Source organism: Ambystoma mexicanum, chromosome 7p (genome assembly GCF_040938575.1).
Source record: "Ambystoma mexicanum isolate Mex_15411 chromosome 7p, UKY_AmexF1_1, whole genome shotgun sequence".
NCBI classification, from domain to species: Eukaryota; Metazoa; Chordata; class Amphibia; order Caudata; family Ambystomatidae; genus Ambystoma; species Ambystoma mexicanum.
The window spans coordinates 412,704,590-412,729,142 of NC_090939.1; the positions used below are offsets into that span (position 1 = coordinate 412,704,590).

At 44.5% G+C, this 24,553-nt stretch overlaps 1 protein-coding gene across 3 annotated transcripts in view; it reads right to left on the reverse strand.

The window, feature by feature from the left end:
- GBE1 (1,4-alpha-glucan branching enzyme 1) overlaps nt 1-24,553 on the reverse strand; it is a 1,374,432-nt gene that overhangs the window by 803,462 nt on the left and 546,417 nt on the right. For all 3 annotated transcript variants that reach the window (XM_069636445.1, XM_069636447.1, XM_069636446.1), the window contains exons 5-6: nt 8,947-9,082; nt 3,709-3,799 (exon numbers count right to left, since the gene is read on the reverse strand). In XM_069636445.1, coding sequence (XP_069492546.1) covers nt 3,709-3,799; nt 8,947-9,082 — 227 coding nt within the window. The remainder of the gene's footprint in view (nt 1-3,708; nt 3,800-8,946; nt 9,083-24,553) is intronic.

A 24,553-nucleotide genomic window follows, 5' to 3' on the forward strand; every position in this document is an offset into this window, starting at 1 on the left:
AGCTCTGCAGGCACTCCTTTTGAAGTATGTCACTTTCAAGGAAGGGCTGGATTTGGTAGTAAATGTGGCAAAATCACGGACGATGCCTTGCTGGAAGGCGTGAAGGAGGATCATGTTTTGGGCTAGGCATTGTAGGAGTGCTGTTATCCCCAGGGTTTACTCATTTGACTACTTGGGGGTCAGATTCTCTCGCACATGTTGGTGTATTGGCCCACATATCTAAGCAGGCAATGAAGTTCAAGCAGGCCTCGGGCGGGGTCTCGAGGGCTATTTCTACGTTTAAAGCCAAACTTATTGCCCCGTTGCTGCAGTTGTACAGGGGAAAGGCAGCATCGGTGGGTAGATTTGGGATGGAATTGTGGAGTCATTTAAATGTTGGTGCGGTCTGGACTCTGGAGGACCAATTCTTTAAGAACTTGCTGGGGTTGCCTGCCTCAGCCCCAAATTTTCAAAGCACACATGGAGCTGGGCTGCACACCAATTAAGGACAGGATCTCCCTGCAACCAGTATTACAATGGCTCAGGTAATAGTAAAGCCTCTTTAACTCATGAATTGATCATCCTCTTGTTAGATAAGGATCTGGGAGATAAGATTCCATGGCTGTTCAATATTAAGAAACAGTTTAGGGGGGGATCAATACTATGCACTTTTACCCTCCAAGCAGTATACTCTCCCGAGATAAATTGATGGATGGTATGTCTGTTCGAATCTGTGAGCTTGGACTGAGAAAGTGGCAGCATGGTCCCGGGCGAGGGGGGATACTGCAGTGGAACGGTCATGTCCATATGTGATAATCCTTATGAGGATTCAGCTCACTTGATTTTTTTTCCCTGCTTACGCACCAGCCAGAAGACGGCTCATACAACCCTTATTGCAGTAACAGGGTTATGTACAGTATCGGCCTGTGTTAATATACGTGTTGTGGATGGATACGCCACGTGTGGGCTGTTCCCTACTCTAATTTCTGAAAAAATCATTGCACCAAAGGACATTTTTGCTGAGTATATTGCTTATAAGTGAGCTAACACACACCATCCAATGAATAGAACTTCTAATCCTGTTTAGCTGCTATTATTTGCTGTGCTCTTCTATGAATGTATGTTTTATTGATTTCCAATTGTCAGATATTTGTATTGTGCACTGTTTTTTATGGATTGTCCACGCATATCCGAAGTAAACATGAGGATTATGAATTCTCACTGCTCTTGCAGACAGACAACAAACATTTCACTAACAGGACTATAGCTCAAGCCTACCTTCAGCAGAGTGGAGATCATTTGCAGTCTCTGCCTTACAAGGAAACATGCTTGGAAATAGATTGGACCTATCTGCAGCTTTGCAGATGCGTTATGCTAACTGCAATGATTTCAGTAAAGCAAGATGTGGGCCCTGATCACCCTTCTGCATTTGACTCCTAGCGATGAAGAAAAAAAAATAAAAAAAATACATTTGAACTGTTAAATTAGTCATGAAACAAAAGCATAGGTTACAAGACATGTCCAGATTCCATGCCTCGACTGCCCGCAGATGAATGCAGTCTGTGCTGCTCTTCACAGCTTTCGTTTGCATGCCTTCTCTGCATTTCTCGAAATTGCATTTTTGTACGTTTCCTAAGACGTGGTTGACTTTTTAGAGGCGATCTGGATATGATATGTCATTTATAGCGCACCTATACACAAGTGTCAAGGTGCGAGGAGGCAAGGGAGGGGCGACAAAGGGATGATAGACAACGATGCTACTGTGGGGTGGGGTGTTTCAGGGGAGACCTGGGCCCAGGATCAGAGGGCAGCCAGATAACCAGAGCAGTTTCAGATTCCACCAGGAGATCAGCAGGGGAGAAGGAGAGAAAGCAGAAGCGAAGAGGAAGGGCTTGATGTGCTTTTGGAACCGGAGATGGTTCTCCTCAAGTTTCAGAGAGGCAGGGAGTCTGTTCCAGAGAGATTCCCCAGCAGAAGAAAGATCTACCACCAACTCGCTGCCTGGAGAAGCGACTAACCCTGGGGGAGTTTGAGGCAGATGAGCGAAGAGCTCAAGAAGAAAGGTGTTTAGGAAGAGAGAGTTGCAGGTAGTGAGGTCCCAGGCCCCATAAGGCCTTGTGGACAATGCAGAGGGTTTTGAACGTAATCCTCCCCACCACTGGGATTCAGTGCAGAGATTTCAGTCCTGAGAGATACGATCTCTGGGCTTGAGGCCAAGGGCAAGTCCCGCAGGCCGGTTTTGGATGAGTTGCAGAGGGCGGAGAGTAGAGGCAGGTAGATTTAGAAAGAGGCTGTTACAGTAGTCCAGCCTAAAGAGAACTAGAGCCCTGGAGACAGCGAGCTTCTGGGGGAAGGAGAGGAAAGGAAGAATACCTCTGAGGTGATGCAGCTGGTAGTGCGACTTCTTAGAGACGTCAGAGATCTGAGGAGAGAAGGAAAGTGTGGAGTCGAAGATGACACCAAGGTTTTTAGCCTCACAGGTGGGAACAGGAAGAGGGCCAAGAGAGGCCGGCCAGAGAGTGACAGGAAAGGAGGGAGCAGGTGTACCGATGAGGAGAATCTCAGTCTTACTGGCATTAAGGCAGAGATCATTGGCAGCACACCACTCCTGGATGGCGGACAGAGATGAGAGCAGGAGAAGCAGTGGCTAACGGGAGCCTGAAATTGAGACGAGTCATCCGCATAGCACTGGAAGTTGGGTCAGAGAGTGGCAATGCGGTATACAAGAAGTGCCAGGTTTTGGGTGAACAACCAGGGAGAGAGGTTAGATCCTTGGGGAACACCACAGGTAGAAAGAGATAGAGGAGGGGGGAATGACCCAAATTGGGCCTGGGAAGGTTGATCGGAGAGGAAGGAGGTCAACCAAGCCACGGCCTGATCGGTGATACCCGGGTTATCGCGGAGACGGTCGAGTAGGACGGCATATGGAGAAGCAATTTTGTAAATTAATACTCCATGTAATAGGAGGGTTCCAAGGTATAGGGATTGCATAAGGCGAAAGGTAAGACAGTGGTTGCAGAGTTGAACACCATTTCTTTGCCCTTTTCAAATGTTCAAGGGATGTTTTCATTGTAGGCATGAAGTTCTTATTGGCATTAAACTCAATCCTTCTTTAAATCTGCAGAGGTAACCTTCAATTGCCATTTATTGTTGATAGACAACATGCTTAAAGTATTATGAACCTGGAAATGCAAAATGTAAGGGACTCGCATCGTTAACAAAAGTGAAACCTCTACAAATTGCCAATATAAACGTGTCTAGTGGAAAAGCAAACCAATTGCAGTGTAAGCAAGCAAGATCTTTACATTAAAGCCTTGGAATACTGATGTCTTCATACGTCATATAACCCAGTTGTCACACTGTGGCAATGTGTCAGCCGTACCCTCCTTCATGCTAGGACCACCATGGGCTATTCTAACCCGCTAATGTAAGGAAGATCTTGTGCTAAGAGTTGAAAATAAAAGGATGACAAATACAAAGCAATTCCGTCCACATTGAAATAGTTTCTAACGTCGAACACCTTCCTCATATTACTGTAGCCTATATTACAATATAATACGAGGCTGATCTAAATCATTCATACATTTCTTTGACATTTTGGCTTCCAGTCATATCAAACAATGCCTTGTACCATCACAATGATCATTGTGCCAGTAATAACATTTTATTTCTTGCATCCATAACAGAGAAACCAAACAATGCCACTAATACATAACAAAAAATGTTTACCTCGATGCTGCAAAGAAACTTGTAATTTGGTAACCAAAGCTAGCATAATATGCATGCTCCATTATAGCCATCATCTGAATGCAATTGTATCCTGTAAACAAAAAACAGGAAGTCAAGGCATTTAGGAAATCATATATGACAACATATATGTAGTTTTGCATTTCATAAAAATCAATAGACCAAGTTAGAAGTCAGATGTATAACGTTTAAGGGACAGCGTGTGATGCTGGAAATGCATCGGAGGGACAGGGCTTCCGTATCCTTGTCCTTTACTGCTTTTTATCATGTGTTCTGTCGTGTTTTCCGCGCAGGAGTTCATGTGGGACTCCTGGCGGTGCAGCTTTTTTGGTTTTGGTGAACAGACCCATGGGATACCCTTATGGCACCCATGGGTAGGGGTGCAACACTGTGCCCCTAGTGTATGTTTTTTGGCACCTGTGGGTGGCCCACAGAGCAGGGTACGGGCTGGTGGCAGCTCTGTGCTGAATTGACTGGTGCCCTGAGCGTCCTCCATTTTGGGATGCCCAGGCCCTGTCATTGGAATTGGTAGATTCCTGATGGAGACAAGATGCCCCCGTGGCTTCTTGCCTTCCATCGCCTGTTACCTTGATCTTCCCAAAGACCCGGGAAACCCTGACTCTGCTCCTTCCCCCTGACTGGCTGTTGGCTGGAAGTTCCATATATGGTAATGTGGGGAAGTGCTGACCAGACTGGTACGCCTGTGGGTGGGACCTGGGTGAATGGAGTGTGTGACGAATACGCATTCTGTGTTGTGGGTTTCTAGTATCTGGTGTTTGACACAATGACTGAGACAGCCCTGCCCGAAACCTGTATGAATGCAGTGTGGAGTGTTGAATGGCTGGGTACTTGTCCCAATACACAACTTGTTGTGAGTGTCTGGAGAGAAGTGAATGGCCTGAATGCACTGTGTGCCTGATTGGCTGCCTGCCTGCATGAATGCCCTTCTTCGTGATTGGATGCTTGAGTATGACCCAGCGGAATGAATGGGAGATCAACAGTATATCTGGGGACCTCTCACTGCTAGGAATCATGTTCAGAAGCTGAAGAGTAACTGGAGTGAAACTGAAGCTTAACCTTAAAGCCCTACTGGAAGAGAAGAATTGCTGTTGCTCTCCTTCACAATCTGAAAGCTGCTTTGTCTCCACGAACTGCCCCACAGAGGACCTGGTAAGGCGCCGTCTTCCTGAGCTGCGAGGGACCATCGTGCACCAGCTATCTTTGCCAAAGCTCCCTGGTAGACAGACCTACGACAGGCTGCCGACTGGGGACGGGGACTGCCACAGAATCTGAAAGAGATGCACCCAGACTGTTGTCTGCCTCTGTCGACGACCGCCATTGCCGACTGGAGCCGCCTTGCTCCCATTTGCCTAAGAACTTAAATTGAGCCAAGGACGCTCTCGTCTGCATCGCCGCCAGCTTTATCCCGCTGGAGAAGGCCGGACCGTCGGCGCGCCGAGGAGCATCCGCCGGTGGGTTTCCCGCCACCTAAAGACCACAGACGCCGACGACTCGACGCCCTTGCTGGGCCACAGTTCAACATCTCTTTGCGGTCCAGAACTACCATCACCGAGGTGTCCTGCTTGCAGGATGCCAACGTTCCGTCGTCGACGAGCACTGCTAGGAACGAAGCTGCCACTTCACTGCCGTAGTTCACCCTGTTCTCCGTCGGACGTTCGACGTCCCATGGCTCCTGCCTTAAAGGGAGGGCACTCAAGAAGGGCCGCCGATTTCCCGTCGACTAACGCTTCAATTCCAGGTACATTGGGGCTGTAGAACTATTGTAGAGGGAAATAAGACTTAAATGTGTAGTGATTCATCCCCTATGTTCCGAAGGAGGTGTGACCTAATTTCCGTGGTGGGTGCTACATCTCTGCAGTCCATCATTTAAAGTTTAAGCAGCCAGATGGCCCATCTGGGACCAACTGACGATGGGCCAGTATATGAGTCAAATAGGGGTCAATGTGTTCCTGACCCACTATGGTTGCGCGTTATAGTGGAGGGATTGAAACTGGCTGATAATCTGTTTGATGCTGGGTTACTTGGGTTCCGGCTTTGGTCCGGGGGATTGCTTGATCCTGGTGTTGCCATCCTGTTCCTTAATTTCTTCAGTGTTTTTTTTTCGTGGTCATGGCAGTGATCCCGCTTTGCCGCAAATGTTGAGTTCCCGCCTGCACACTTTCCCGATGGTCCTGCAAAAACAGAGTCTAGTGTGGCTCGCTCGCAGTGGGCAAGGCCTACCTCTAGGCCCTTTTCGGAACATAGGGGATTAATCACTACACATTTAATTCACTTGCAGAAAGAAATCTTGGATCGATTTGACACTGCTAAAGCAGCCCTCACAAATCATTTCATGCCTTAACTAAACCCAGGTTATAAGGAACTCATATTCTACATGACGAATTCAAAGGGAATCGGAGATGATTGATGCTTAGCACACGCATCTGCGAAGGTTAGCTCCATCTTGCAAGTTTGAAGACGATGAGGAGATAAGCCGCCATGTCATCAAGGGGATGCACTGAGAAATTGAGGCGAATAGTTCTTAGCGAAAACGGAATCCCGCTACACCGCTTATTAGAGTATGACACCAGCGTAAACTTGCCCACGCAGGAGAAGCACATATGAGGGGGGGACACACCCTAAAGACCACCCCATCTACAACAGTCGCAAGTGTTTCCGCCAACAAAGAACTACAGGAAGCCTCCCATCATTGCTAACACTCCTGACACACCTCAAGGAGTGTGGGTGGTGTGGAGGCCCATACCACTGGAGAAAATGCCCCGCACAAGGTACGGCTGCCCAACACAAGGTACAGTGTACAGCGAGTGCGGATGGCTAGATCACTATGCAAAAGTAGGTCGGTCCCAGGCACCAGAGGCATGGAGACCTAACATGTCACTGAGTGCGGGCCAGAAAAAGAAATGCAAAGACGCGACAGGTAGATGCAGATGACGGCTTATCCACAGAAAAACAGGATATGAGGATGAACCAACAACAGCAAACACAAAGACCAGAGCAGTAACTACAAGACAAAGGCAAGTAGACATTATCTCAGCCCTGAAGGCAGCGTGGATCGGGGGAAACGGAAACAGACCAGATGCACAATAGAGATCGCAGGACAGGCGACGGTCCTCACAATCAACATTGCGGCATGACGTTTACGGATGCTCCAGTCAACATTAAAAAATGAGCCCTAAACCAGCACTGAAAAAAAAGACTACTCTATGCACATGGGTGTCAGAAACCCCTACTAGTACTAGGATGTTTCTGTACTGAACTCAAGAGGGACCACACAATACAATAAAAAATATGTCACAACCACCAGTTTGGAGTGCCTGCTATGTTGAGAATCAGCCGAATATCTGGGCCTCATACAATTCATATGCAAGATATCACCAACAGATCCAAATTTGCTGCAAGGCATTGCTTGCCTAAAAGAAGGGCGCTCAAAGCTCTATCGACAGACAGTGCATCAAAAAGCCATGAGACACTGAAGAACACCCTTCGTAATGTGTGAACTAGTAGTGAAGGAACTCCATGACCTTGAAAACGCTGGTGTAATTGAAAAAGCAACTAGTCCTACCCCCTGGGTGTCACCAATGGTGGTGACACACAAACACGAAACAATCAGGGAAAGGAATGATCTGCATCAGCATGCACTTTCCCAACACAGCAATCAAGAGAAACATTTCACTCCCACGCTGGACGAGATCACCGACCTCAGGGGATCAACAATATTCTCGAAATTGGACAAACTACATGGAGAGTCAAGCTGCATCACCACCTTCTCAACCCACCTTGAACTGGGGAGATACAGCAGCTGAAGTATTTAAACATGAAATACAGACAGCACTGCAGGGCCTCCCATGTGTTCTAAATGTCAGGGATGATATCATACAGGCGAGATACAAGGCCAAACACATCAGGACTGTAGCAGTGCTTGAGCGGTTAGACAATGCTGGCCTCACTGCACAAAAACAAGTGAATTCATATCACTTCTTCAATTTCCCTGTTTCTCAGTGCTAGTCTTTAAATGACTTCCTACCAAGTGGATTATATTTTCAGTTCATCACTGCATTGCAGTTTCCACTATTTAAAACACTCAATCCATTGACTGCTGTGACAAGTTGAAATGCTAGAGGCTAGAGGGATAGGATAGGATGACCCTGGGGACTGGAGACTGCAACACACTCTGCCAGAGGTGTTGCTAAGGGGGTGTCTGAGGGGGCTACATCCCTGTCTCTTTTTGGTCGTGGCCCTGGGTAGAAAGTCAGGGGCTACAACCAAAAGGCTAGCTGGCCCCGAGTTCTGACATTCCCGACATTGGCGTAGATCCAGATCTTTTTCAGACCTAGCAATACCCCGGCACTCAGCGATGATGGGCCTAGAGGCGGCATACATGGGATCTACCAGGACACAGAACGCATCCCTACCAAAGTTTGCAGAAGGCCCACCACCCTCCAAGAATCATGTTGGGGCCCAGAATAGCATAGGACAGACTGAAAAGGGAAGTTGGAAGATTGAGGCGGGTGCGGCTTACTGACTGAGTGTATGATACTGCAAACCATGTATCTACTGAAATGAGTTGTGTTGCTTCGAAGGACACCACCTCACAAGCTCTGCATGCTGATACAACCCATTCTCCTCAGGTGGTAGCTATGAGTCATGTATCTTTATTTGGGGAGTAACTTAGCTCCCATGAAAGTAGAGAAGAACAAAATCACATATGTAAGGGACAGTGCAGTAACATTTCTTAAGGAAAGATAAGTTTACACTAGAAACTATACACAATAAGAAGTACAATAAAAACCAAATCCTTTTCTTACGTGACAAAAATAAATTGGTTGGTGTAATGTTTAAATTATTGAGTTGACAGTAAATTCCTCAGGCGTGAAATTACCCACACGATTGGCCAGTTCGTAAGACTTAAGTACTAGACGTTGAACGTTTTTAACAAATGTTTTACCAGCTACATGCATCACGAAGCAAATGCAAACAAATGTCTAATTTGTGTCCCTTTTCTATTATAGAGCTGACAATCAGATTTTAAATACAATTTACTGAAAAATCATGCATGTTGAGCAAATTTTTACTGTGACGGTTTCCATAAACAAAAATAAAATACATGTATATTATAGGTAGCCACAAAAGAAGTTATTTTGGGATGTCAAAATCAAGGCGTGGTTACTCATTTATAAAAGCACTGAATGTACTGCTTACCTAGGTCCCTTATTCTTGGTAGTACATTGTGTGTAAAGTTTGTATATGAAGCTATTTTCCCTTCATGTGAAGCGATTCCCACGTGAGCCTCATAGATGCGGACACTTCTTAGCTTCTTCGGATGGGCGTTCCTCGGCTGTTAATAGAAACACCATTACTGACACCTGGCAAAATACACAAGTTAAAGACCCCAAGTAATAAAGCAAAATGTAAAGTAGCAAAATGTGTAATGTGCACAATTGGCATCACAGTACAAAATGCAACACTTTGTTCATCAAGATTTGCACCGTCCAAACATGTATACGGGGAGTGGCGTTTGAAAATGCAGAGAACTAGCAAAAAATGCATTGTTCGCATGGGCAACTTGCTCATGAGAAAGATCTTAAGGGGCAAGCAGCTCATGGTAAGTTAATATTGAGTGCTCATAGCCAAATTGCTCAAGGTTGTGATGTTCAGAGCAATTTGCACAATTCCTCTTATTAACTTGATACACAGACTGACAAATCAACTTCCGGGGCATCAGTGGTGCAGGGATGAATATCGGTTTCTAAACCATCAATCAGCCCCACACCTCTAGTACACCAGAAGGGATCTGAACAGATAGAAAACACAAGTAAATTATAAACCTTGCCCAATTTTGGTAAAAGGGACGAACGCCAGGCTCATCTCAGCAAGGTCATGGAACGATGGTTAGTTGCAACACAGCGAAAATACAATTATTACCCAATGATAAAAGGAACTGTCCAGTCAAGGTTGAATAAACATATCTACTTTAGTATAAGTACAATAGACAGTTCTAGCACACTACAAAATACAACCCATACTGTAAAGGAACACAAAGGACATACAGTTTCACTAAGAAAGGGATGCACTCTGGATACTGACAAGAGGGTAGTCGGTAAAGCAATCTGTTTTAACTGTTCAAGGTTATATGGTTTCAGCACCAATTGTGCAAGTGGTCCTAGGTGTCACTAGGGGCCTTCGGAGAAACAGCAGAGGGACAGAACCACAATGTACCTGGTGCTTGAGATTAGCTTGATGCTCGACAGTCAAGTCTGTTCCAGGACGCTTTGCAGCTCCTACAACAGTTCAAGATGGGAGACAGTTGCGGGTATCAGGCGGCAAGCTGTACGGCAAATGAGGCTGGATGGATGGCTACAGGCTGGTCTACAAGGTGGGTCAAGAATTGTCGCTGTGCTGGTTGGCAGATCTGGAACACTGGTCGAGGCATCTGACAGCTTTAGTGACCGTAGCCTAACAGTCAGTGGTGCAGCCGGTCGCAGTTCGAGGGCTCAACTGTCTGGGAAAGGTCCTTAAAAGATGGACGCTGGTTGATGCTTGTTGTGGCACTCCTAGCTTCTTCACAGGGTTCAGGTCACCCTTTAAGGCAGGTGGTCCAAAGCCGAGGAGAGAGTTTTCAGACTCTCTGGCTCTTTCCACCTAGGAAGCTTGCTTGCAGAACCTACCAGGGCATGCTGTGTGCTGGCTGGGTACCGGTTCTGTAGCTGCTGGACAGGTTGAGTCCGGTATCTCCCTCTGTTCCCTGGGAGATGTTCAGGGGAGGGATATTACTTCCCTATTAGAAATCCTGGCCTTGCTTCATTGGCATAAGCTTTAAGGCAGACTGTACCTTCAGCCATGATCCAAATGAGACCTTACTCCTTTCGTAGTCGGACGATCTGCTAAGTGAGGGGCTCAGCCCTCCTTTTAGCCAAATGTGCCCCAGTGATTGTGCAGGCTAAGCCTACCTTAATGAACCAATCCTGGGTCCCCACCAACAATCTTCTGTTATGCTTTAGGTCATAACCAGAGTCCTTTACAAAAGGAAAGGTAGGGGGTGACAACATGTACTACCAAGTCCCACCCATCTTCCTGTCAGTTGTGAATCAAAGTGTCTGTTTAATTGAGCCATATGTGGCTCCAGATGAAAGCACAGGTCTCCCTTGAAGTTTGTTGCAAGAACAGACGGTCTCCATCAATTCACATACTTCTTCCCTCTGAAAGGGTTTCTCCTTCCAGGGTTTACTGTTAACACTCTGCCCTTCATGCAGAGGGGTGGGAGCTAGCTTCAAGTTGGCAGATTGCATGTCAAAGGTGTAGGGGTTTCCTGTCCCCTTTTGTCAGTTCTGCGATCAGGCCCTATCGCAGGCCTGTTTCAAGTAACTCATCAGTATGCGCTCCCACCAGTAGAACAGACAATAGAGAGGGTAGATCCATGGACCCTTCAATATTTTTATTAGGCTGGCCAGGGCTGGAGGAAGGTGTTGCCTTCCCCATTCCTGAGATGCTTTGATGTACCTGTGGCTGTCACATTCCAGCTAAATGTGACCGGGAGGACTGCGCCTGTAGGCTATGTCCCCCAGAGTATGGGCCTCATATCGAGGGTTGATGCGGACCCGAAAAGACAATCCGCTGCCTGAATTCCCAGTGCCAGCGGGACATTACAAGTCCCGGTGGCGTGGGAAGTCAGGCGGCAGATTCAGTAACTCCCCATTCCCGTTGCTAGTCGTGCTTCCGTGAAAAGTCTGTCTGCAGGGGCCATTGCGCCCTGCAGTTATGACTCTGCCGGGCTCACAGGCACCTGCAGGCAGACTCGTAGTGTGGTGGTCCAAAAACGAGCTTACTTTGCCGGGTGCAACGGCCCCTGCTGGCAGACTTGTAGCGTGGTGGTCCAAAAATGAGCTTAGCATACCGGCACCCTTGTTTCCGGACCGCAACACTTGGAATGAGGCCTTATGTATTTGAGCAGAGAAAAAGGTCTGGATTAGCCCCACACATTTTCTGAGTTATCTCGATCATTCATTTTTATTACAAAACTTCAAAAAAGCCAAGGCAAGTGCACACTCCGCATACGGATGGTCGAATTCCTCACATGGACTTCAAGCGGCCTTCACAAAATTCAGATTAAAGGAAAACATGAAAGAATGAAGTCAATTAAAAATGCTAACTTTACAGAGTTCATAATTCTGTTAATGTTTTTCTTAACATGTACATAGTGTAGGATAAGCCAATGTGAACCACATGATACCAAATACATGTGCTGCCTTGTGCTTGGAATATCATCGTTTTAAAGTTTTTGAAGGAAATGGTTTTCTTTATTGCAGAGGCAAATTTAGTGAAGCTTGTTTCATTGTAAATTATTTAATTTGCACCATCTGGCTCCGACTGCTCCCAATGGGCTGTTCGATGGACTTTTTCTGTGTAAAAGCCACCAAAGCTTTTACTATTTATTGATACAAAATGTTGCTTTTTGTCTGCATATTTCTACCGGAGAAAGTAGTTACAATTATTTTAGCCAGCACTCTGTGGTGTCTCCACCACAAACCATTTGACTTGGATTCAAAGTATTTCTGCCCCCATTCCTTCAGAAACGGCTCCACTTAGCCTGTGTCTCCTTTCATCACCCCCACAATTCGTATATTGCTTGTTGCCGAGTGGCTCTCCGTGTACTCTTCCTTGCTTCCGGATCATGGGTTACTTGTAAAATGTCAAAACTTGTTTAAGGTTTGTCACCTCACTACCCAGAGTTCTTGTCTTGGACTAGGAGTCCCTCTGCTTTCTTATTGACATCCTGAGAATAGGCAGTTCATCTCCTCTGTCGTGGTGCTCATTTTAGCTTCCAAGGCCTCGCTGGAGTGGTCTTAAGAGTCTGCAATTTTCCTCTCCAGATTTGTGCACTGTGTTAGGTCTGCAGGTCATGCAGGATCTGACCCAGCAGGCTGTGCCCCATGTATATGTGTCAATTTATAGATGATTGATGCCCTGGTTCCTGCCTTTCATTCCATTGCTGCCTAAAGTCCATGCGTCATCTACCGGGGTACTCCAGGGATTTGTGGTCCAGACTCTTGTCCACTGTCCAGGTGTCGTCAGAGAGTCACGCCCTTCTAGCTGCACTCCTCAGGCTTCCTGGAGCTGGCCCCGGGTCATTAAAATTCAGAACTGCTTTTCGGCATGGCTAACTACTTTTCTTGTTAGGGTTCCTTTGCCCTTATTCCACTGTTCTGCTGGCACAGTGGCAACACTTGTGTATGGGCGAGATATAAGTAAAATATGGTTGGGGTGGAGGGAGGGGAAATAAAAAAAAACTAAAAAAGAAAACCCCTCCAGCCACCATCCCAAACTCTGGTGCTGGGTATCTTTACCGTTGACAGGGATCCTTCGGGTTTGCCCTCACTGTTCTCTACCCTGGTATTGCAAATCTGGATTCAGAAGTGTGCTGCGCTTTCTCTGTAGCAGCTTAGTGCGCTGTGCTTGGCATCCCGCTGCATGGAGCGCTGGGCCTCTGTCCCAGCAATCAACCTGACAGTCTACCTGGCATATGTTTTCTATGAGTTACCTCTACAAAAGGTAATCTCCCACAATTTTTGTTTTCGGGGGGCCAGTATCTCAAAATGCATATGATTGTTTGGGAAATGACTTTGATGTGCTCCGCACATGTGAAAATATGCTGAACCTTGCAAATACAAGGTCCTACAGTACCGAGAGTCCCCGTCGCGTTACGTAACTGTAGAGACGTTTTGCGTAATAACAGTATCTCTATAGACACTGTGGCGTTGCTCGAGTGACAAGGTAGCTTGTCCTCTTGCTTTAATTAACCTGAAGGGCTACGCACACGGAAAATGTCACGTGAACACAGATACCTGCTACAAAGCATCTAGGCAATCAACAGCATGACTCGAACACGAAGGTTCGGAAGCTTTCACGGGTTGACGCCAGAGCTTTACGCAATAATTAAGGTCAATTTGTTAGGCAGACTCCGTAGGAATGATTAATAGCCGATATCCGGGGGACCCGCGGGCGAAATCGCGCGTGTCCACAATGAAGGGCGCGCTGAGACCGCTTGGGTGCTGCAGAGTTCAAATGTACTTTACTACAGCTAACAACCAAGGCCGCTTTTTTACGGACTTCGCACTGGCCTCGTAGTGGTACAGACCATGAAGGGGCCTCTATAGAATAGATGTGGGATAAACAGTTTTTGACAACCTTGGTGTGTAGCTCTGGTTCTGTTTTTGTAGGATATCGAGTGAGATGCATCTACATACACGTTCGGTGTGACGGTGCAGACTTCGAGCTGTGAAGCTTTATTGCCCTGTGGAGTTTGCCCCGCATAGAGAAGCACAACGATTTGAACGCTTGTGTTTTGTGAAGGTTCACATCCAGTAGGAATTAAGTAAGTTGACTCTTTACCATTGGTGTCTACTTACCCTGACAAGCCCTAGTGCCCTTAATGTGTTCTATGTGTAGCTAAAGTGATAAAACTGCTCAATAAAATGACTTAGCACAGGAGACCAATATATCTGTGGACAATATATAGAAATATCTTGTTATGCATACAGTGGTCCAATGGGATATGAAATGGAGTGAGAATCAGTAGACCAAGAGTTAATTTGGTGTGCTGTCTTGTAGTAAAACGAACTAAAATGAGGATTTGGTTTTCATTTGTTAAATAGGTTCCTAACGGTTTGGAAATTCCGAATAAACCAGAGTTGTTCCGTGAATATTCGGGGGGTAGAAATCAAGCCCTGCCACGACTAGGATTAAGCTAGCGTAAAGCTCAGGTCCAACCAGGATGTAAGTAAAGGCGGAGTGATTTATGGACATAAACAATGTCATTGTGTGAAATAGTTGTGAATAAAATGAGATATTGAGAATGTGATGCTTTTGTAAACAAGATAAAGAAAAAAAAGTTGTGTTGGAATGGAACCATTGTTTTATATTAGTGTGTAAATTTATATATGTTTATTTTTAGATTGTACTTTACCTGTTACGGGGGATTTGAAAGAGGTGCCCACCATCTTGAAAGAAATTGTCTGACCTGAAGAAAGCCGTAAAAACACTTTGATCGCAGAGACACTAGGGATAGTGTTTCATCTCCAAAAAAGGCCGAAACAGGTCGACACTGGACAATAGACTAGCCAAATAATAGTCTTGTATCTGCAAACTACTGAAGAGAACATAGTGGTTGTTATTAAGACAACGAACCCCATACAAAGTACACTGTTTTTAAGAATTGAGCGAGAAGAATATGTCTTTGTGATGTACTATGATGAATATATATGCTGCTGTTCTTTCTCACTCTTTTAATTGTTTCTAAATTGGTGTTAACACTTAATAAATTGACGTGGACTTATTTAAGAATAGTTATGCTGGTAATGTGTGTTATTTGAGCGGGATGGTTCCTTTCCCTTTCACAAAGTATGAGATATGTCTTGTATGAACTTGGCTTACTTAAGTTGAAGGTGTAAGCAACTTCCACAATAATTCTGTAGATCACCATGCCTGTCCTGGTTGGATAGAGTGGGATAGCCAGTTGCCTCACTTTAGTATTTTTCCTATGTTTTCTATGGGCATGGGCCCCCACCTGGCATCATGGTATGTGTCACAAGTGCCTTATCCACTTGTTCAGCTTAGGACCTCCAGCAGCAGCACTCCTCAATTTGGTCACTTGTTTGGTGGTCATCCAGGAGTTTGGTAGTCTGCCTCAAGGGTTCCATGCTTAGACAGCCTCCCATGTGCTCCTGTCTCCACACTATGCCAGAGCACAGGACCCAAAACAGTGGGCAGGCACTGCAGCGGATGCAGGGGGAAGCAATTCTCCCAAGCACTTAAATCCGGTATCAGTAGCCAGCTAGTGTCTACAGCCAGCATGTTCTCTCTTGCCAAAGTGGGGCCGTACTCTGAGAATTTCCTGGTGTAGATCGGTGGATTTCTGTTTCTGCTTAGTCCCACGTTTCGCCCCAGCAGGTTTGGGATTTCAGTCAGCTGTCGGATTAATTAGCTCAAACAGATTTACTTGTACACACAAATTTGTCCTGCATAACTAGATGCATAGCCAGACTTCACAGAACAAACAGATTATGTATGTCTTGCGCTTAGGTTAATCTTTGTAGATATCACTGTTTTCTAGATCATTGTAATGCAAGTGTCTCGTACAACATGTCGTTCATGGACTGCAAATTTCAACTGGGTGAGCAGTTTCTGAACATTGGTACAGTGCTATATTGTTACACTAAGATGGTTGAACTAGTCTCCTTCCATCTAGACCTTGCTCTCTATTTGCATAACAGTACCTACTTTGCACCTCTAGATTGAGCCCAACAGTATCTTATACATATTGTATCTTATACATATTTTGACTTTCCCATCATACCAGTCCCTGGAATGCATAATGATATGATAGTTTATTTATATAGCGCCTATACACAATGTGTTTCAAAGCGCTTCAAGGCAAGGTAGAGAATGAGGGAAAATACAATGAAATTCTTACAGGCCATGAAAAGTAAGGCTTTGAAATTAACTATCCTATTCGGCCTGAGCACATTTTAGATAGTGCAAGAGCTAAGACAGATTGGAAACAGCCAGGCGACTACCATACTAGGCCTAACGACATTTCTGGTAGAGCCAGAGAAAACAAAAGATGAGGCAGAGGGGTGCAGAAAGGGAGGGGAGGAACAAAACAAGCGACTATCGTACTAGGCCTGATGACATTTCAGATAGTGCTGGGGGTGGGGGAGAGAAGAGGGAAAAACACAAGTAAGGGGAGGTGGGAGGAGACAGACGAGGTTGCTATCATACTAGGTCCAGGGACAATTCTGATAAAGTGCATAGAATAAACTAAGGGTAGGTGGGGAGGAGATGGGAAAAGGGTGAAATGGTGAGGTGGAGAGAACAGAGTAAGCGGTCAAAAACAGATACGAAGCAAGAGGGGAGAGCAAATACAATTGCAGAAGTCAGTAATAACACAAGCCTGGATGCAAGATGACAATGGGAACAGCATGAATCAGGGCCAATGTTAAATGTGGTGCATTGTGAAGATAGATGGCCTCACCATTCCTTTGTACAATATGATAAAAGTCTATGGACTGCCCTTATATCCCTCTATCCCCATTGGCCTTCCCATCAGACTCAGGATTCTTCAGACAATGCTTTAACTACCAATGTGTTAGTCTTCGATTAGCAATACTCCCTGCTGTCCTGCAATGCACTGTGAGAAAATGATCTACAGCCTGAACAATTATGCAAAGTTAGTGCAACAACCCTAAAAACTCACAACAGTTTACTTCCAGAACTATCTTAACCACTCATACACGCCAAATCGCATGGCTAGAATTAAAGCAATTAATATTAGGTACAAGTTTCATAATTCTATTCAGGAATGTGCTGCTTAACATTCCAAATGGGTCATCACTTCTTTCCCAGTGGTGATCTCCCCATGTGGCCAAGGGACGGCAGCCGCTACCTGATTCTGAACCTCAGGGCAGCTATACGAGGGAGGAGGCAAACCCCAAGGGAGTGACAAGATATCAGATGAGACATGGTATCCCTTTTTCTTTTAAGATTAAACATCCATTCCCCATGCCTCAAAGGCATATGGTCACACCTCTCCTCAACCACCTTAGGAAGGTTACTGAAAACACTTACGCAAAACACAAGAGGTGATGGCTGGAAGGTTTGAAATACATTCTAACCTCTGGAATTGCTCTGGGCAACCCTCCAGACCATTGTTCCTCGCCTGCCAAGCCATTACAGAAGGGGAAAGACCATATGGAAATCAAACTTGCTCCCATCCCAAAATGGGCAGTCCAGCCCGAACTGCTGCCAGGAGATTTAAACAGATAGACCAGCTGGCAGGGAGACGCTGGGTGAAGAACTCTAATCCTCTAAATGTTGCCCAAGGGACTGAAGGGCTGGTGAGAGGTCCGTGGAGCCAACTGGCTCACGGAGGAACAGAGGATCGGGTTGCAAGGAACGACACGCTACAAGGACGCCAGAAGCAGATTAGAAGCTTCAGAGCGTTCGCAGGTGCCAAAAGGCAGCCTTCTTATCACCTGAGCCGGTGAACGGAAGAGCGGGAGCCACGAGAGGCACAGAAGCTGAAAGCCGGAGGTGGAAAGAGGTAACGGTATGCCAGAGAGCTGCAGGCTTGCCACAGGAAAGCCTATACAAGCCATCAAGAGCTGGCTAGTCCACACAAGGGCAGTGGGGACACAGGAGCGTATTGACAATCTTCCCGAGAACAAATAACACTGAATGAAGTGTATGAGAAAGAAAACGAAACTGAATATTACTTTAAAAGACCGAAGAGAGGAAATGTAAGAGACTTAAGTTTGTAAGTGCATGTAGCATACCTATAAGCAAAGCCCTGGCAGGATAGTATATTGTGCAGAATCAGGAGAGAGTAGATAAAGGGGTCTATTTAGTCATCCAGTGTGCACAGTAGATGTCGGAGTAAAGCTCTGGCAGGAGAGTATACCAGGCAGATGAGTAAGGGATTTCAATTAGGCACACACCCGGGTCTCGTCTAGCAATGTAGTGCGCAATGAAACCCTTATTTATTTTTGTCTAGAAGTTCAATATTCTGAATGATATACCACTCATCACACCCTTCTCAAAATACACACACCCCCCCCCCCCCCCCCCCCCCCCCAAGTCACACTGATCCAGGAACCAGGCTAGTTTATAAAGGTAAATATTTATTTATTTTAATATTCAAATCACACATAGGTTTACTATATATATATATATATATATATATATATATATATATATATGGGGCAGCAATCACCTAAGCGGTGACAATACAATTCAAAAATAGGCAAAGCAATTGAATTCACTTATACTAATGTAGAATAGAAACACAGGAAAGAACAGTTTTGTTTTGTGCACAGATAGCGTTTAGGTTACTATTTCCCCATGCACAATTTGGTTTCAATACAAAGGAGCAATCATACATCAATGTGAGTAATCAGCAGGTATTTGGGAGTAAAAGACAAGGTTTAAAGTCATAGGCGATCCTCCCTCCCAAACAAGAGTGAAAACCTTGTTTTGGCAAATGACACTTTGAAAATGACAGTTGAAAATGGCTTTGTGAAATACTGCAAAAGGGTGCAAAAATACTTAAATGGCAACAAGTTCTAAAGAAAGCAACACTAATCAGGTAACCTACATGAGCTATAATATAAACAATACACACTACAGATCAGGATGGGATGGAAAAAACACTTTAAAATGGGGAAATGACTCGTGTAAACTTGTGAATTTTGCAAATTCGCAGCAAACTTTCACTATGCGAGATTGTTGAAAAACGGGTCAAATACACTGTTCCGCGATAGCTGTGGATGTAGCTAAATATGTTAGATATCAGAGGCAGTTTAAATTTCATTTCTATCTTTAAATCTGAAGGAGTAAGAGGTTTTAGTGAGGTGTTTTTGCAAAATAGGCGCGATAATGAAAACAGAAATGCGCTTTTGAAAATGACAGATGGGTTTGATTACACTATATTATGACCATGAAAAAGAATGCCACATATCAATCTTACAGTCACATGATCAGTGTAATCCGTCCAGTTGTGGATACTCTACTTCTTCCTAGGATTTACTTTAGTTATTAAGAATCACTAGAGGGCTATGGTTTTGGAACACAGATGAGAATCAGCGCAAGAAGGATTCTAACAATACTGGAGTTCTGAAATAAAGATGGGATAGGTTGAGATCGGTATAATAGAATGCATATATCCTATGGGTCACTGTTCTTCCTGTTAATGCTTACAGAAATAGTTATTAAATTGGCCCATCAGCTCTGGCCAATGAATCGGAAATGGTCTACCGGCAGCAAAGCACCTCTAGCAGGATTGGATCAGCAAGGCGGTTCTGGTCAATTTGGACTGCACCTCAGCCTGGATTTGTAAGGGCCCCTTCTGGTTACTGGACATTGTAGATAGCAGGATGCAAGTTTTCAGCGGGCAAGCCTTAATGGTAGCAAACCAAGCTGAATCAGAATTAAATCCCTTCAAGTTTGGGATGTTTGCAATTGGGTCAGGCTAGCAATAATTTTGCAATGCTAGAGTCTGAAAGATCCAGATTTCTTTGCAGATTTCTTTGCAGAATCAAAAGAATTCATGAGTCAGCTACAAGATGAAAAGTTCTGCAATAAGGTGCTGTGTGGACATCTGGATGGGTTCTGGAAGCAGTCCTCTGGAAGCAGTGTGTCTATGTGTCGTGAAACTCCTATATTTATCAATTACAAATGTTATGGCATGGGGAGAACTTCAAAATACACCCCCATGGTTGTGAGTGTCTACAGGCACGTGCATTGTTTTTGTTGACTGCCTGAACAGAGCTGTCATCGTATGACAGGATTTAGGAAATCCCACCTGGATTTCTACCCAAAACATACTTTTGCACAAATGTATATTTCTACCATTATGTACCCTCACAAAATTGGACACATACTTTATATTCTAGTGTCTACATTTGCATTCACTTCCCATCTTTGAGAGATCTGTATTGGTCATTATATTGATTTTTATCAATTTTACCCATAGCACTTTGGATTAATCATTTCTAATTTGATACATATCTGGGCGCTTATCAGTGGATCATGTAAATACAATTATAAGTTTGGAAAATTGATAGTTTTGCCACAGACAGTTTCATAACTTTGGTTCCTTAAATGGTACGAGTTTCCTCAAATTTTGTCTTCAAATAACAAGGCTGAAATTAGTTTAATGTCTACCAAGTTTCAGATGTATCCCTCTGTAGGTTGCTCAGTTAAAGAGTTTTAAACTTTAATCAAAAATAAGGATTTCACATCAAAGTCCTACTGGGTAACCTCCCCTTTTCAGGCAGAAGCTGTCCATTCCTTTGAAGTTCACCGAGAAACCTCCTCCATATCCTGCCCCTCCGTGCAGAGGTCAATGCTCAGCCTGCCTTTGTTCTTTGGTCAGCCAGCAGACGACTGTAATGCGGCCCCATTGTGTGGCTTATTGGCATTATGCGGGAACCATTAACAGCCATTAGCCTTCCTATTCTCAAGGGAGTGTCAAGCGGAGATGTCAGATTTCCCAGGCCAAGCTGTCAGATCAGAATTAAATAGTGAATTGGCCCCAGACTGGGCTCCTTGATATTAAAGTCTTTTCATTTCAAATATAAGCACAGTTTATACAGGATTTAAACATTTTAAAAGAATTAGCCCTTCACAAACATGCTTGAAATAGTGGCTTTTGCAATTTTTCCAGGAAAAAGAAAATACTTTTAAACTGGGTTTGACAGCCAATTTCCTTAGGTAGCTGTCAGGCAGTGATGCCTGGATTCCTCTGCCTGCCTGGAGAAACCATGATTTCAGCACACTCCTTTCCATAATTCTCTGGGAAAACTACATAATTCTTTAGGGCATTTTCGGTTTAGGCCCTTTTGTGGCCTTGTTTCAGGTGACAGATGACAGCAGTGATTCCTGCTTTTACACCACTTTGCTTGTGTATGTGGCAGGGCCTGCAGCTCTTTTGATGGTTTATGTACTCTGCGCATTTCTGCAGATTTAGTGCGCACAGGGGTTATTGCCTCCATTTTTGGCAGTTTTCTTTCCCCATTGGCAAAGGGGTGCAGAGTGGCGCAGTGGCGTGGATAAAAATGCTCTAGTTGCAAGACAGTGTACCCCACAGCCTTCTCTGAAAGCCCACAGCCATTACACTAAACTACAGTAGACTTCCCAATTTTACATTAGAGGCAGGAATATCACAGGATTTCAACCCCCCCATTGATCAAATACCCAGTACCATGTCATATGACACTTCTAATAATATATCTCAAAATATAAATGCGAGCAGAAAACCTCTTGTGGCGGCTTACTTATTAGCAGTATCCTCCAGTATGTTACTAAGGCTCTACTTCAATGTGTTACCCTAAATGTGATGATACTAAGTTTAAGCTTGCTCTTCTTAACACACGCTCATCTGTCAAACATGCTACTTAAATTGTAGATTTAATCCTCCTACATAACCTGAAAATAAGCTAACAGAAATATGGTTTTCTAGTTATACCAATCATGCGACTCAACTGACTTCATCCCCTTGATATAATATTACTTATATCGACCAGGAGGAGGGTAGGTGAGGTGGTGTAGCAGTTATACTAAAAAGCTGCTTTAGTATGCACTCTTAATCTTAACAATATCTGAACTCTATATCGTCCCCCAACTGCTACACCCACTTTTGAAGAACAGCTTCTAGCTTTCATTGCAGATCCGGCCAAGCTGTCCTACCCGGTTGACTTGGGCAATTTTAACCTTTGGGACAATAGTAAGGACGTACAGCTGACTCTTTTAAGTCTTCCCGATTGGATGATTCGCAATTTGGAGGCATCCATGCCTGAAATGTCTTTGTGTCTCTAGTCTGACCACTGCCTAATAAACTGAATTGTTACTCCCTAATGCCTTTTTTTTTCCACACAAATCTCAGGCCGTGCAAACAAAGTAATGTTTGTAATAACAATTGATGCTCAGATCCTAGATCTCTTGCCCTCCTACAATTTCAAAATAGACCACGTTCCTTTACTTCCCACTTTCAATGCGTTGGTGCTTTTCTTTCTCAGAGCAGGGGTACGCGGGGTGAAACTTGCCCAAGCACTTAGGCTGTTGTAGTGGGTGCATTATGGCTTTAAAAACACATGGCGTTCTATCTCCAACGTGTGACTTGCTTGTCAAGTAGAGAAATGTCACCTTTATCAGTCTCCTATGGCAAGCAGAACTAAAACATCTAAATAAATGTTACTGGGCATCAGGCACGTGGTGCGAGATACCATCAACAGTGGACCAAGCTTACTCAGGTTTCAAACCCCCAACACTAACAGTTCAGAGTTCTGAAAACTACCCTGCTTGGTTGTAATGGGGTTGGGGGGGTTTAAATATTTGGCCACTTTGCCAGTTTTCTTGGTCAATTCCTTTCACTTGGGCTGAAATGGGCCTACCGGTTTCAGTGGTAAACAACATGTACCACTTTCTTCAGGGCCAGGTTGGAGCAGTAACATTTTGGACTACTGCTACATAATTTAGAGTGCTGCTTCTAGCTTGGTTTAGAGACCCCACCCTCACATTGTGTCTTCCCACAATCCAACTGTTTCTACGGGTGTGGCAGCTTCACTTCGTTCTACTTTATCTTATTTTAGCGGCCACCTCACGTGAAACGTTCTGGGCAACCTCACCAAAACTGTGTCTTGTCCAATGGACTCTGCTGCCTCGCGTATCTTTTTCCACATTGCAGAAGCAGTGATTTTGGAAAGTGAGGCATGCATCCTGCACAAGTGTTGAGCGCGGTGTGGAGTCGGCAGCCCTGCAAGTTACTACCAAAACTGTTACTGAGTTTTGCTACTAACTTGCAGGACTGCAGACTCCACGCCGCACTCAACACTTGTGCAGGGCTAAAGTCCCATCCCAATTACAGAACCCTGCTTGCAAGTCAGATAAGACATTTATGGTATTTATATAGCAGCTTTATCCAAGGTACTGTACAAAGGTTTAAACAGTAAAAAAATAGTGAATTAATGTATGCATGAAAAAGGCATGAGAGCCAAAAGTAAAAAAGAAAATTCTGAAAAGGAAAGGCAGCCTGCAAAAAAAAATTAAAAAGTCCAAAATTAGAGCAAGAACGAATACCTAGAGGGAGAGCATTCCATAGTTTAGGAGCAAGTAACTGACAATTACGGAAATGAGATGTAGCACAGGGAGGACGAGGAACTGATCGAAGAAACCTACGAGGGTGATCAAATCGAGATCCAATAGGAAGCCAGCAAAGTTGAATAATAAAAAAAAGTATATATTTGAAGAGTACTGCAGTCCAAACAGTAGTCTGAGTGCACAGTGCAGAACAGAGCGGAAGAAACAGGCTGCTAGGTAAAGAACAAAAGTTTAGTTTAAGAGAACCTTAGAAGGTGACATTTTCCTGATATTATGAAGGTACCACAGATTGTCAGGGTATAAATTTGATTTTGGAGAGAGAACGCAGAAGCAAACATAAAACCCAACTTACAGACATGAGGAGTGACTAAAACATCAAGAGGGGAAAAATAAACCGACAACGGTGAGATGACGGAGGGAGAGGCAATAAACAAGAGACCTTCAGTTTTCATAAGGTCAAGACTTAAGAAGTGTGAAGCCATCCAGTTTTTCACAGCCAGAACACTGTCCAATAAACGCTGGGGGATAGTGTCATCAAAAGAGGGAAAAGGGAGAAGCTGGGTATCATGGGCGTAATGCGCCTGAACCCATGAGAAGAGATCAAAGAAACCAGAGGTGAGGTATAAAGAGAAAAGAGAAGAAATCCCAAGGACGGAGCACTGATTAACAGCAAAAGAGGAAGGGAGTGAGATTGCAGCGTCTTGAAAAAACAGTCGAAGTCACAACAAGAAAGAGGAGAACCACTAAAAAATCCAGCCCGAAATGCCTAAAGACAAGGTAGAAAGCAGCAGGGAATGGTCTACTGTATTAAATGCTGCTCTAAGGTCTCATAAAACTAAGATGGAAGATAACTTTAGTCAGGCATGAAGAATAGAATTTGAGACAGACAAGAGTAGTTTCCTTAGAATAACCCGGTCGAAAAATACAGATTGATCTAAGGGAAAAAGGTGATGAAAAATCAAATAAGTGGTAAATTGACGATGGACAGTGCACTCCAAAATCTTAGAAAAGGAAGGTAAGTGTGGAATAGGGCCAAAAATGTACAAGATCAGAGACATCCAATGAAGTTTTCATTAGAGGAAGGACAGTGGCTTTTTTGAAAGGAAATGGATGATGGGGACAGATTAAAAATAGAAGGCAAGAAAGTAAAGAGGAACGC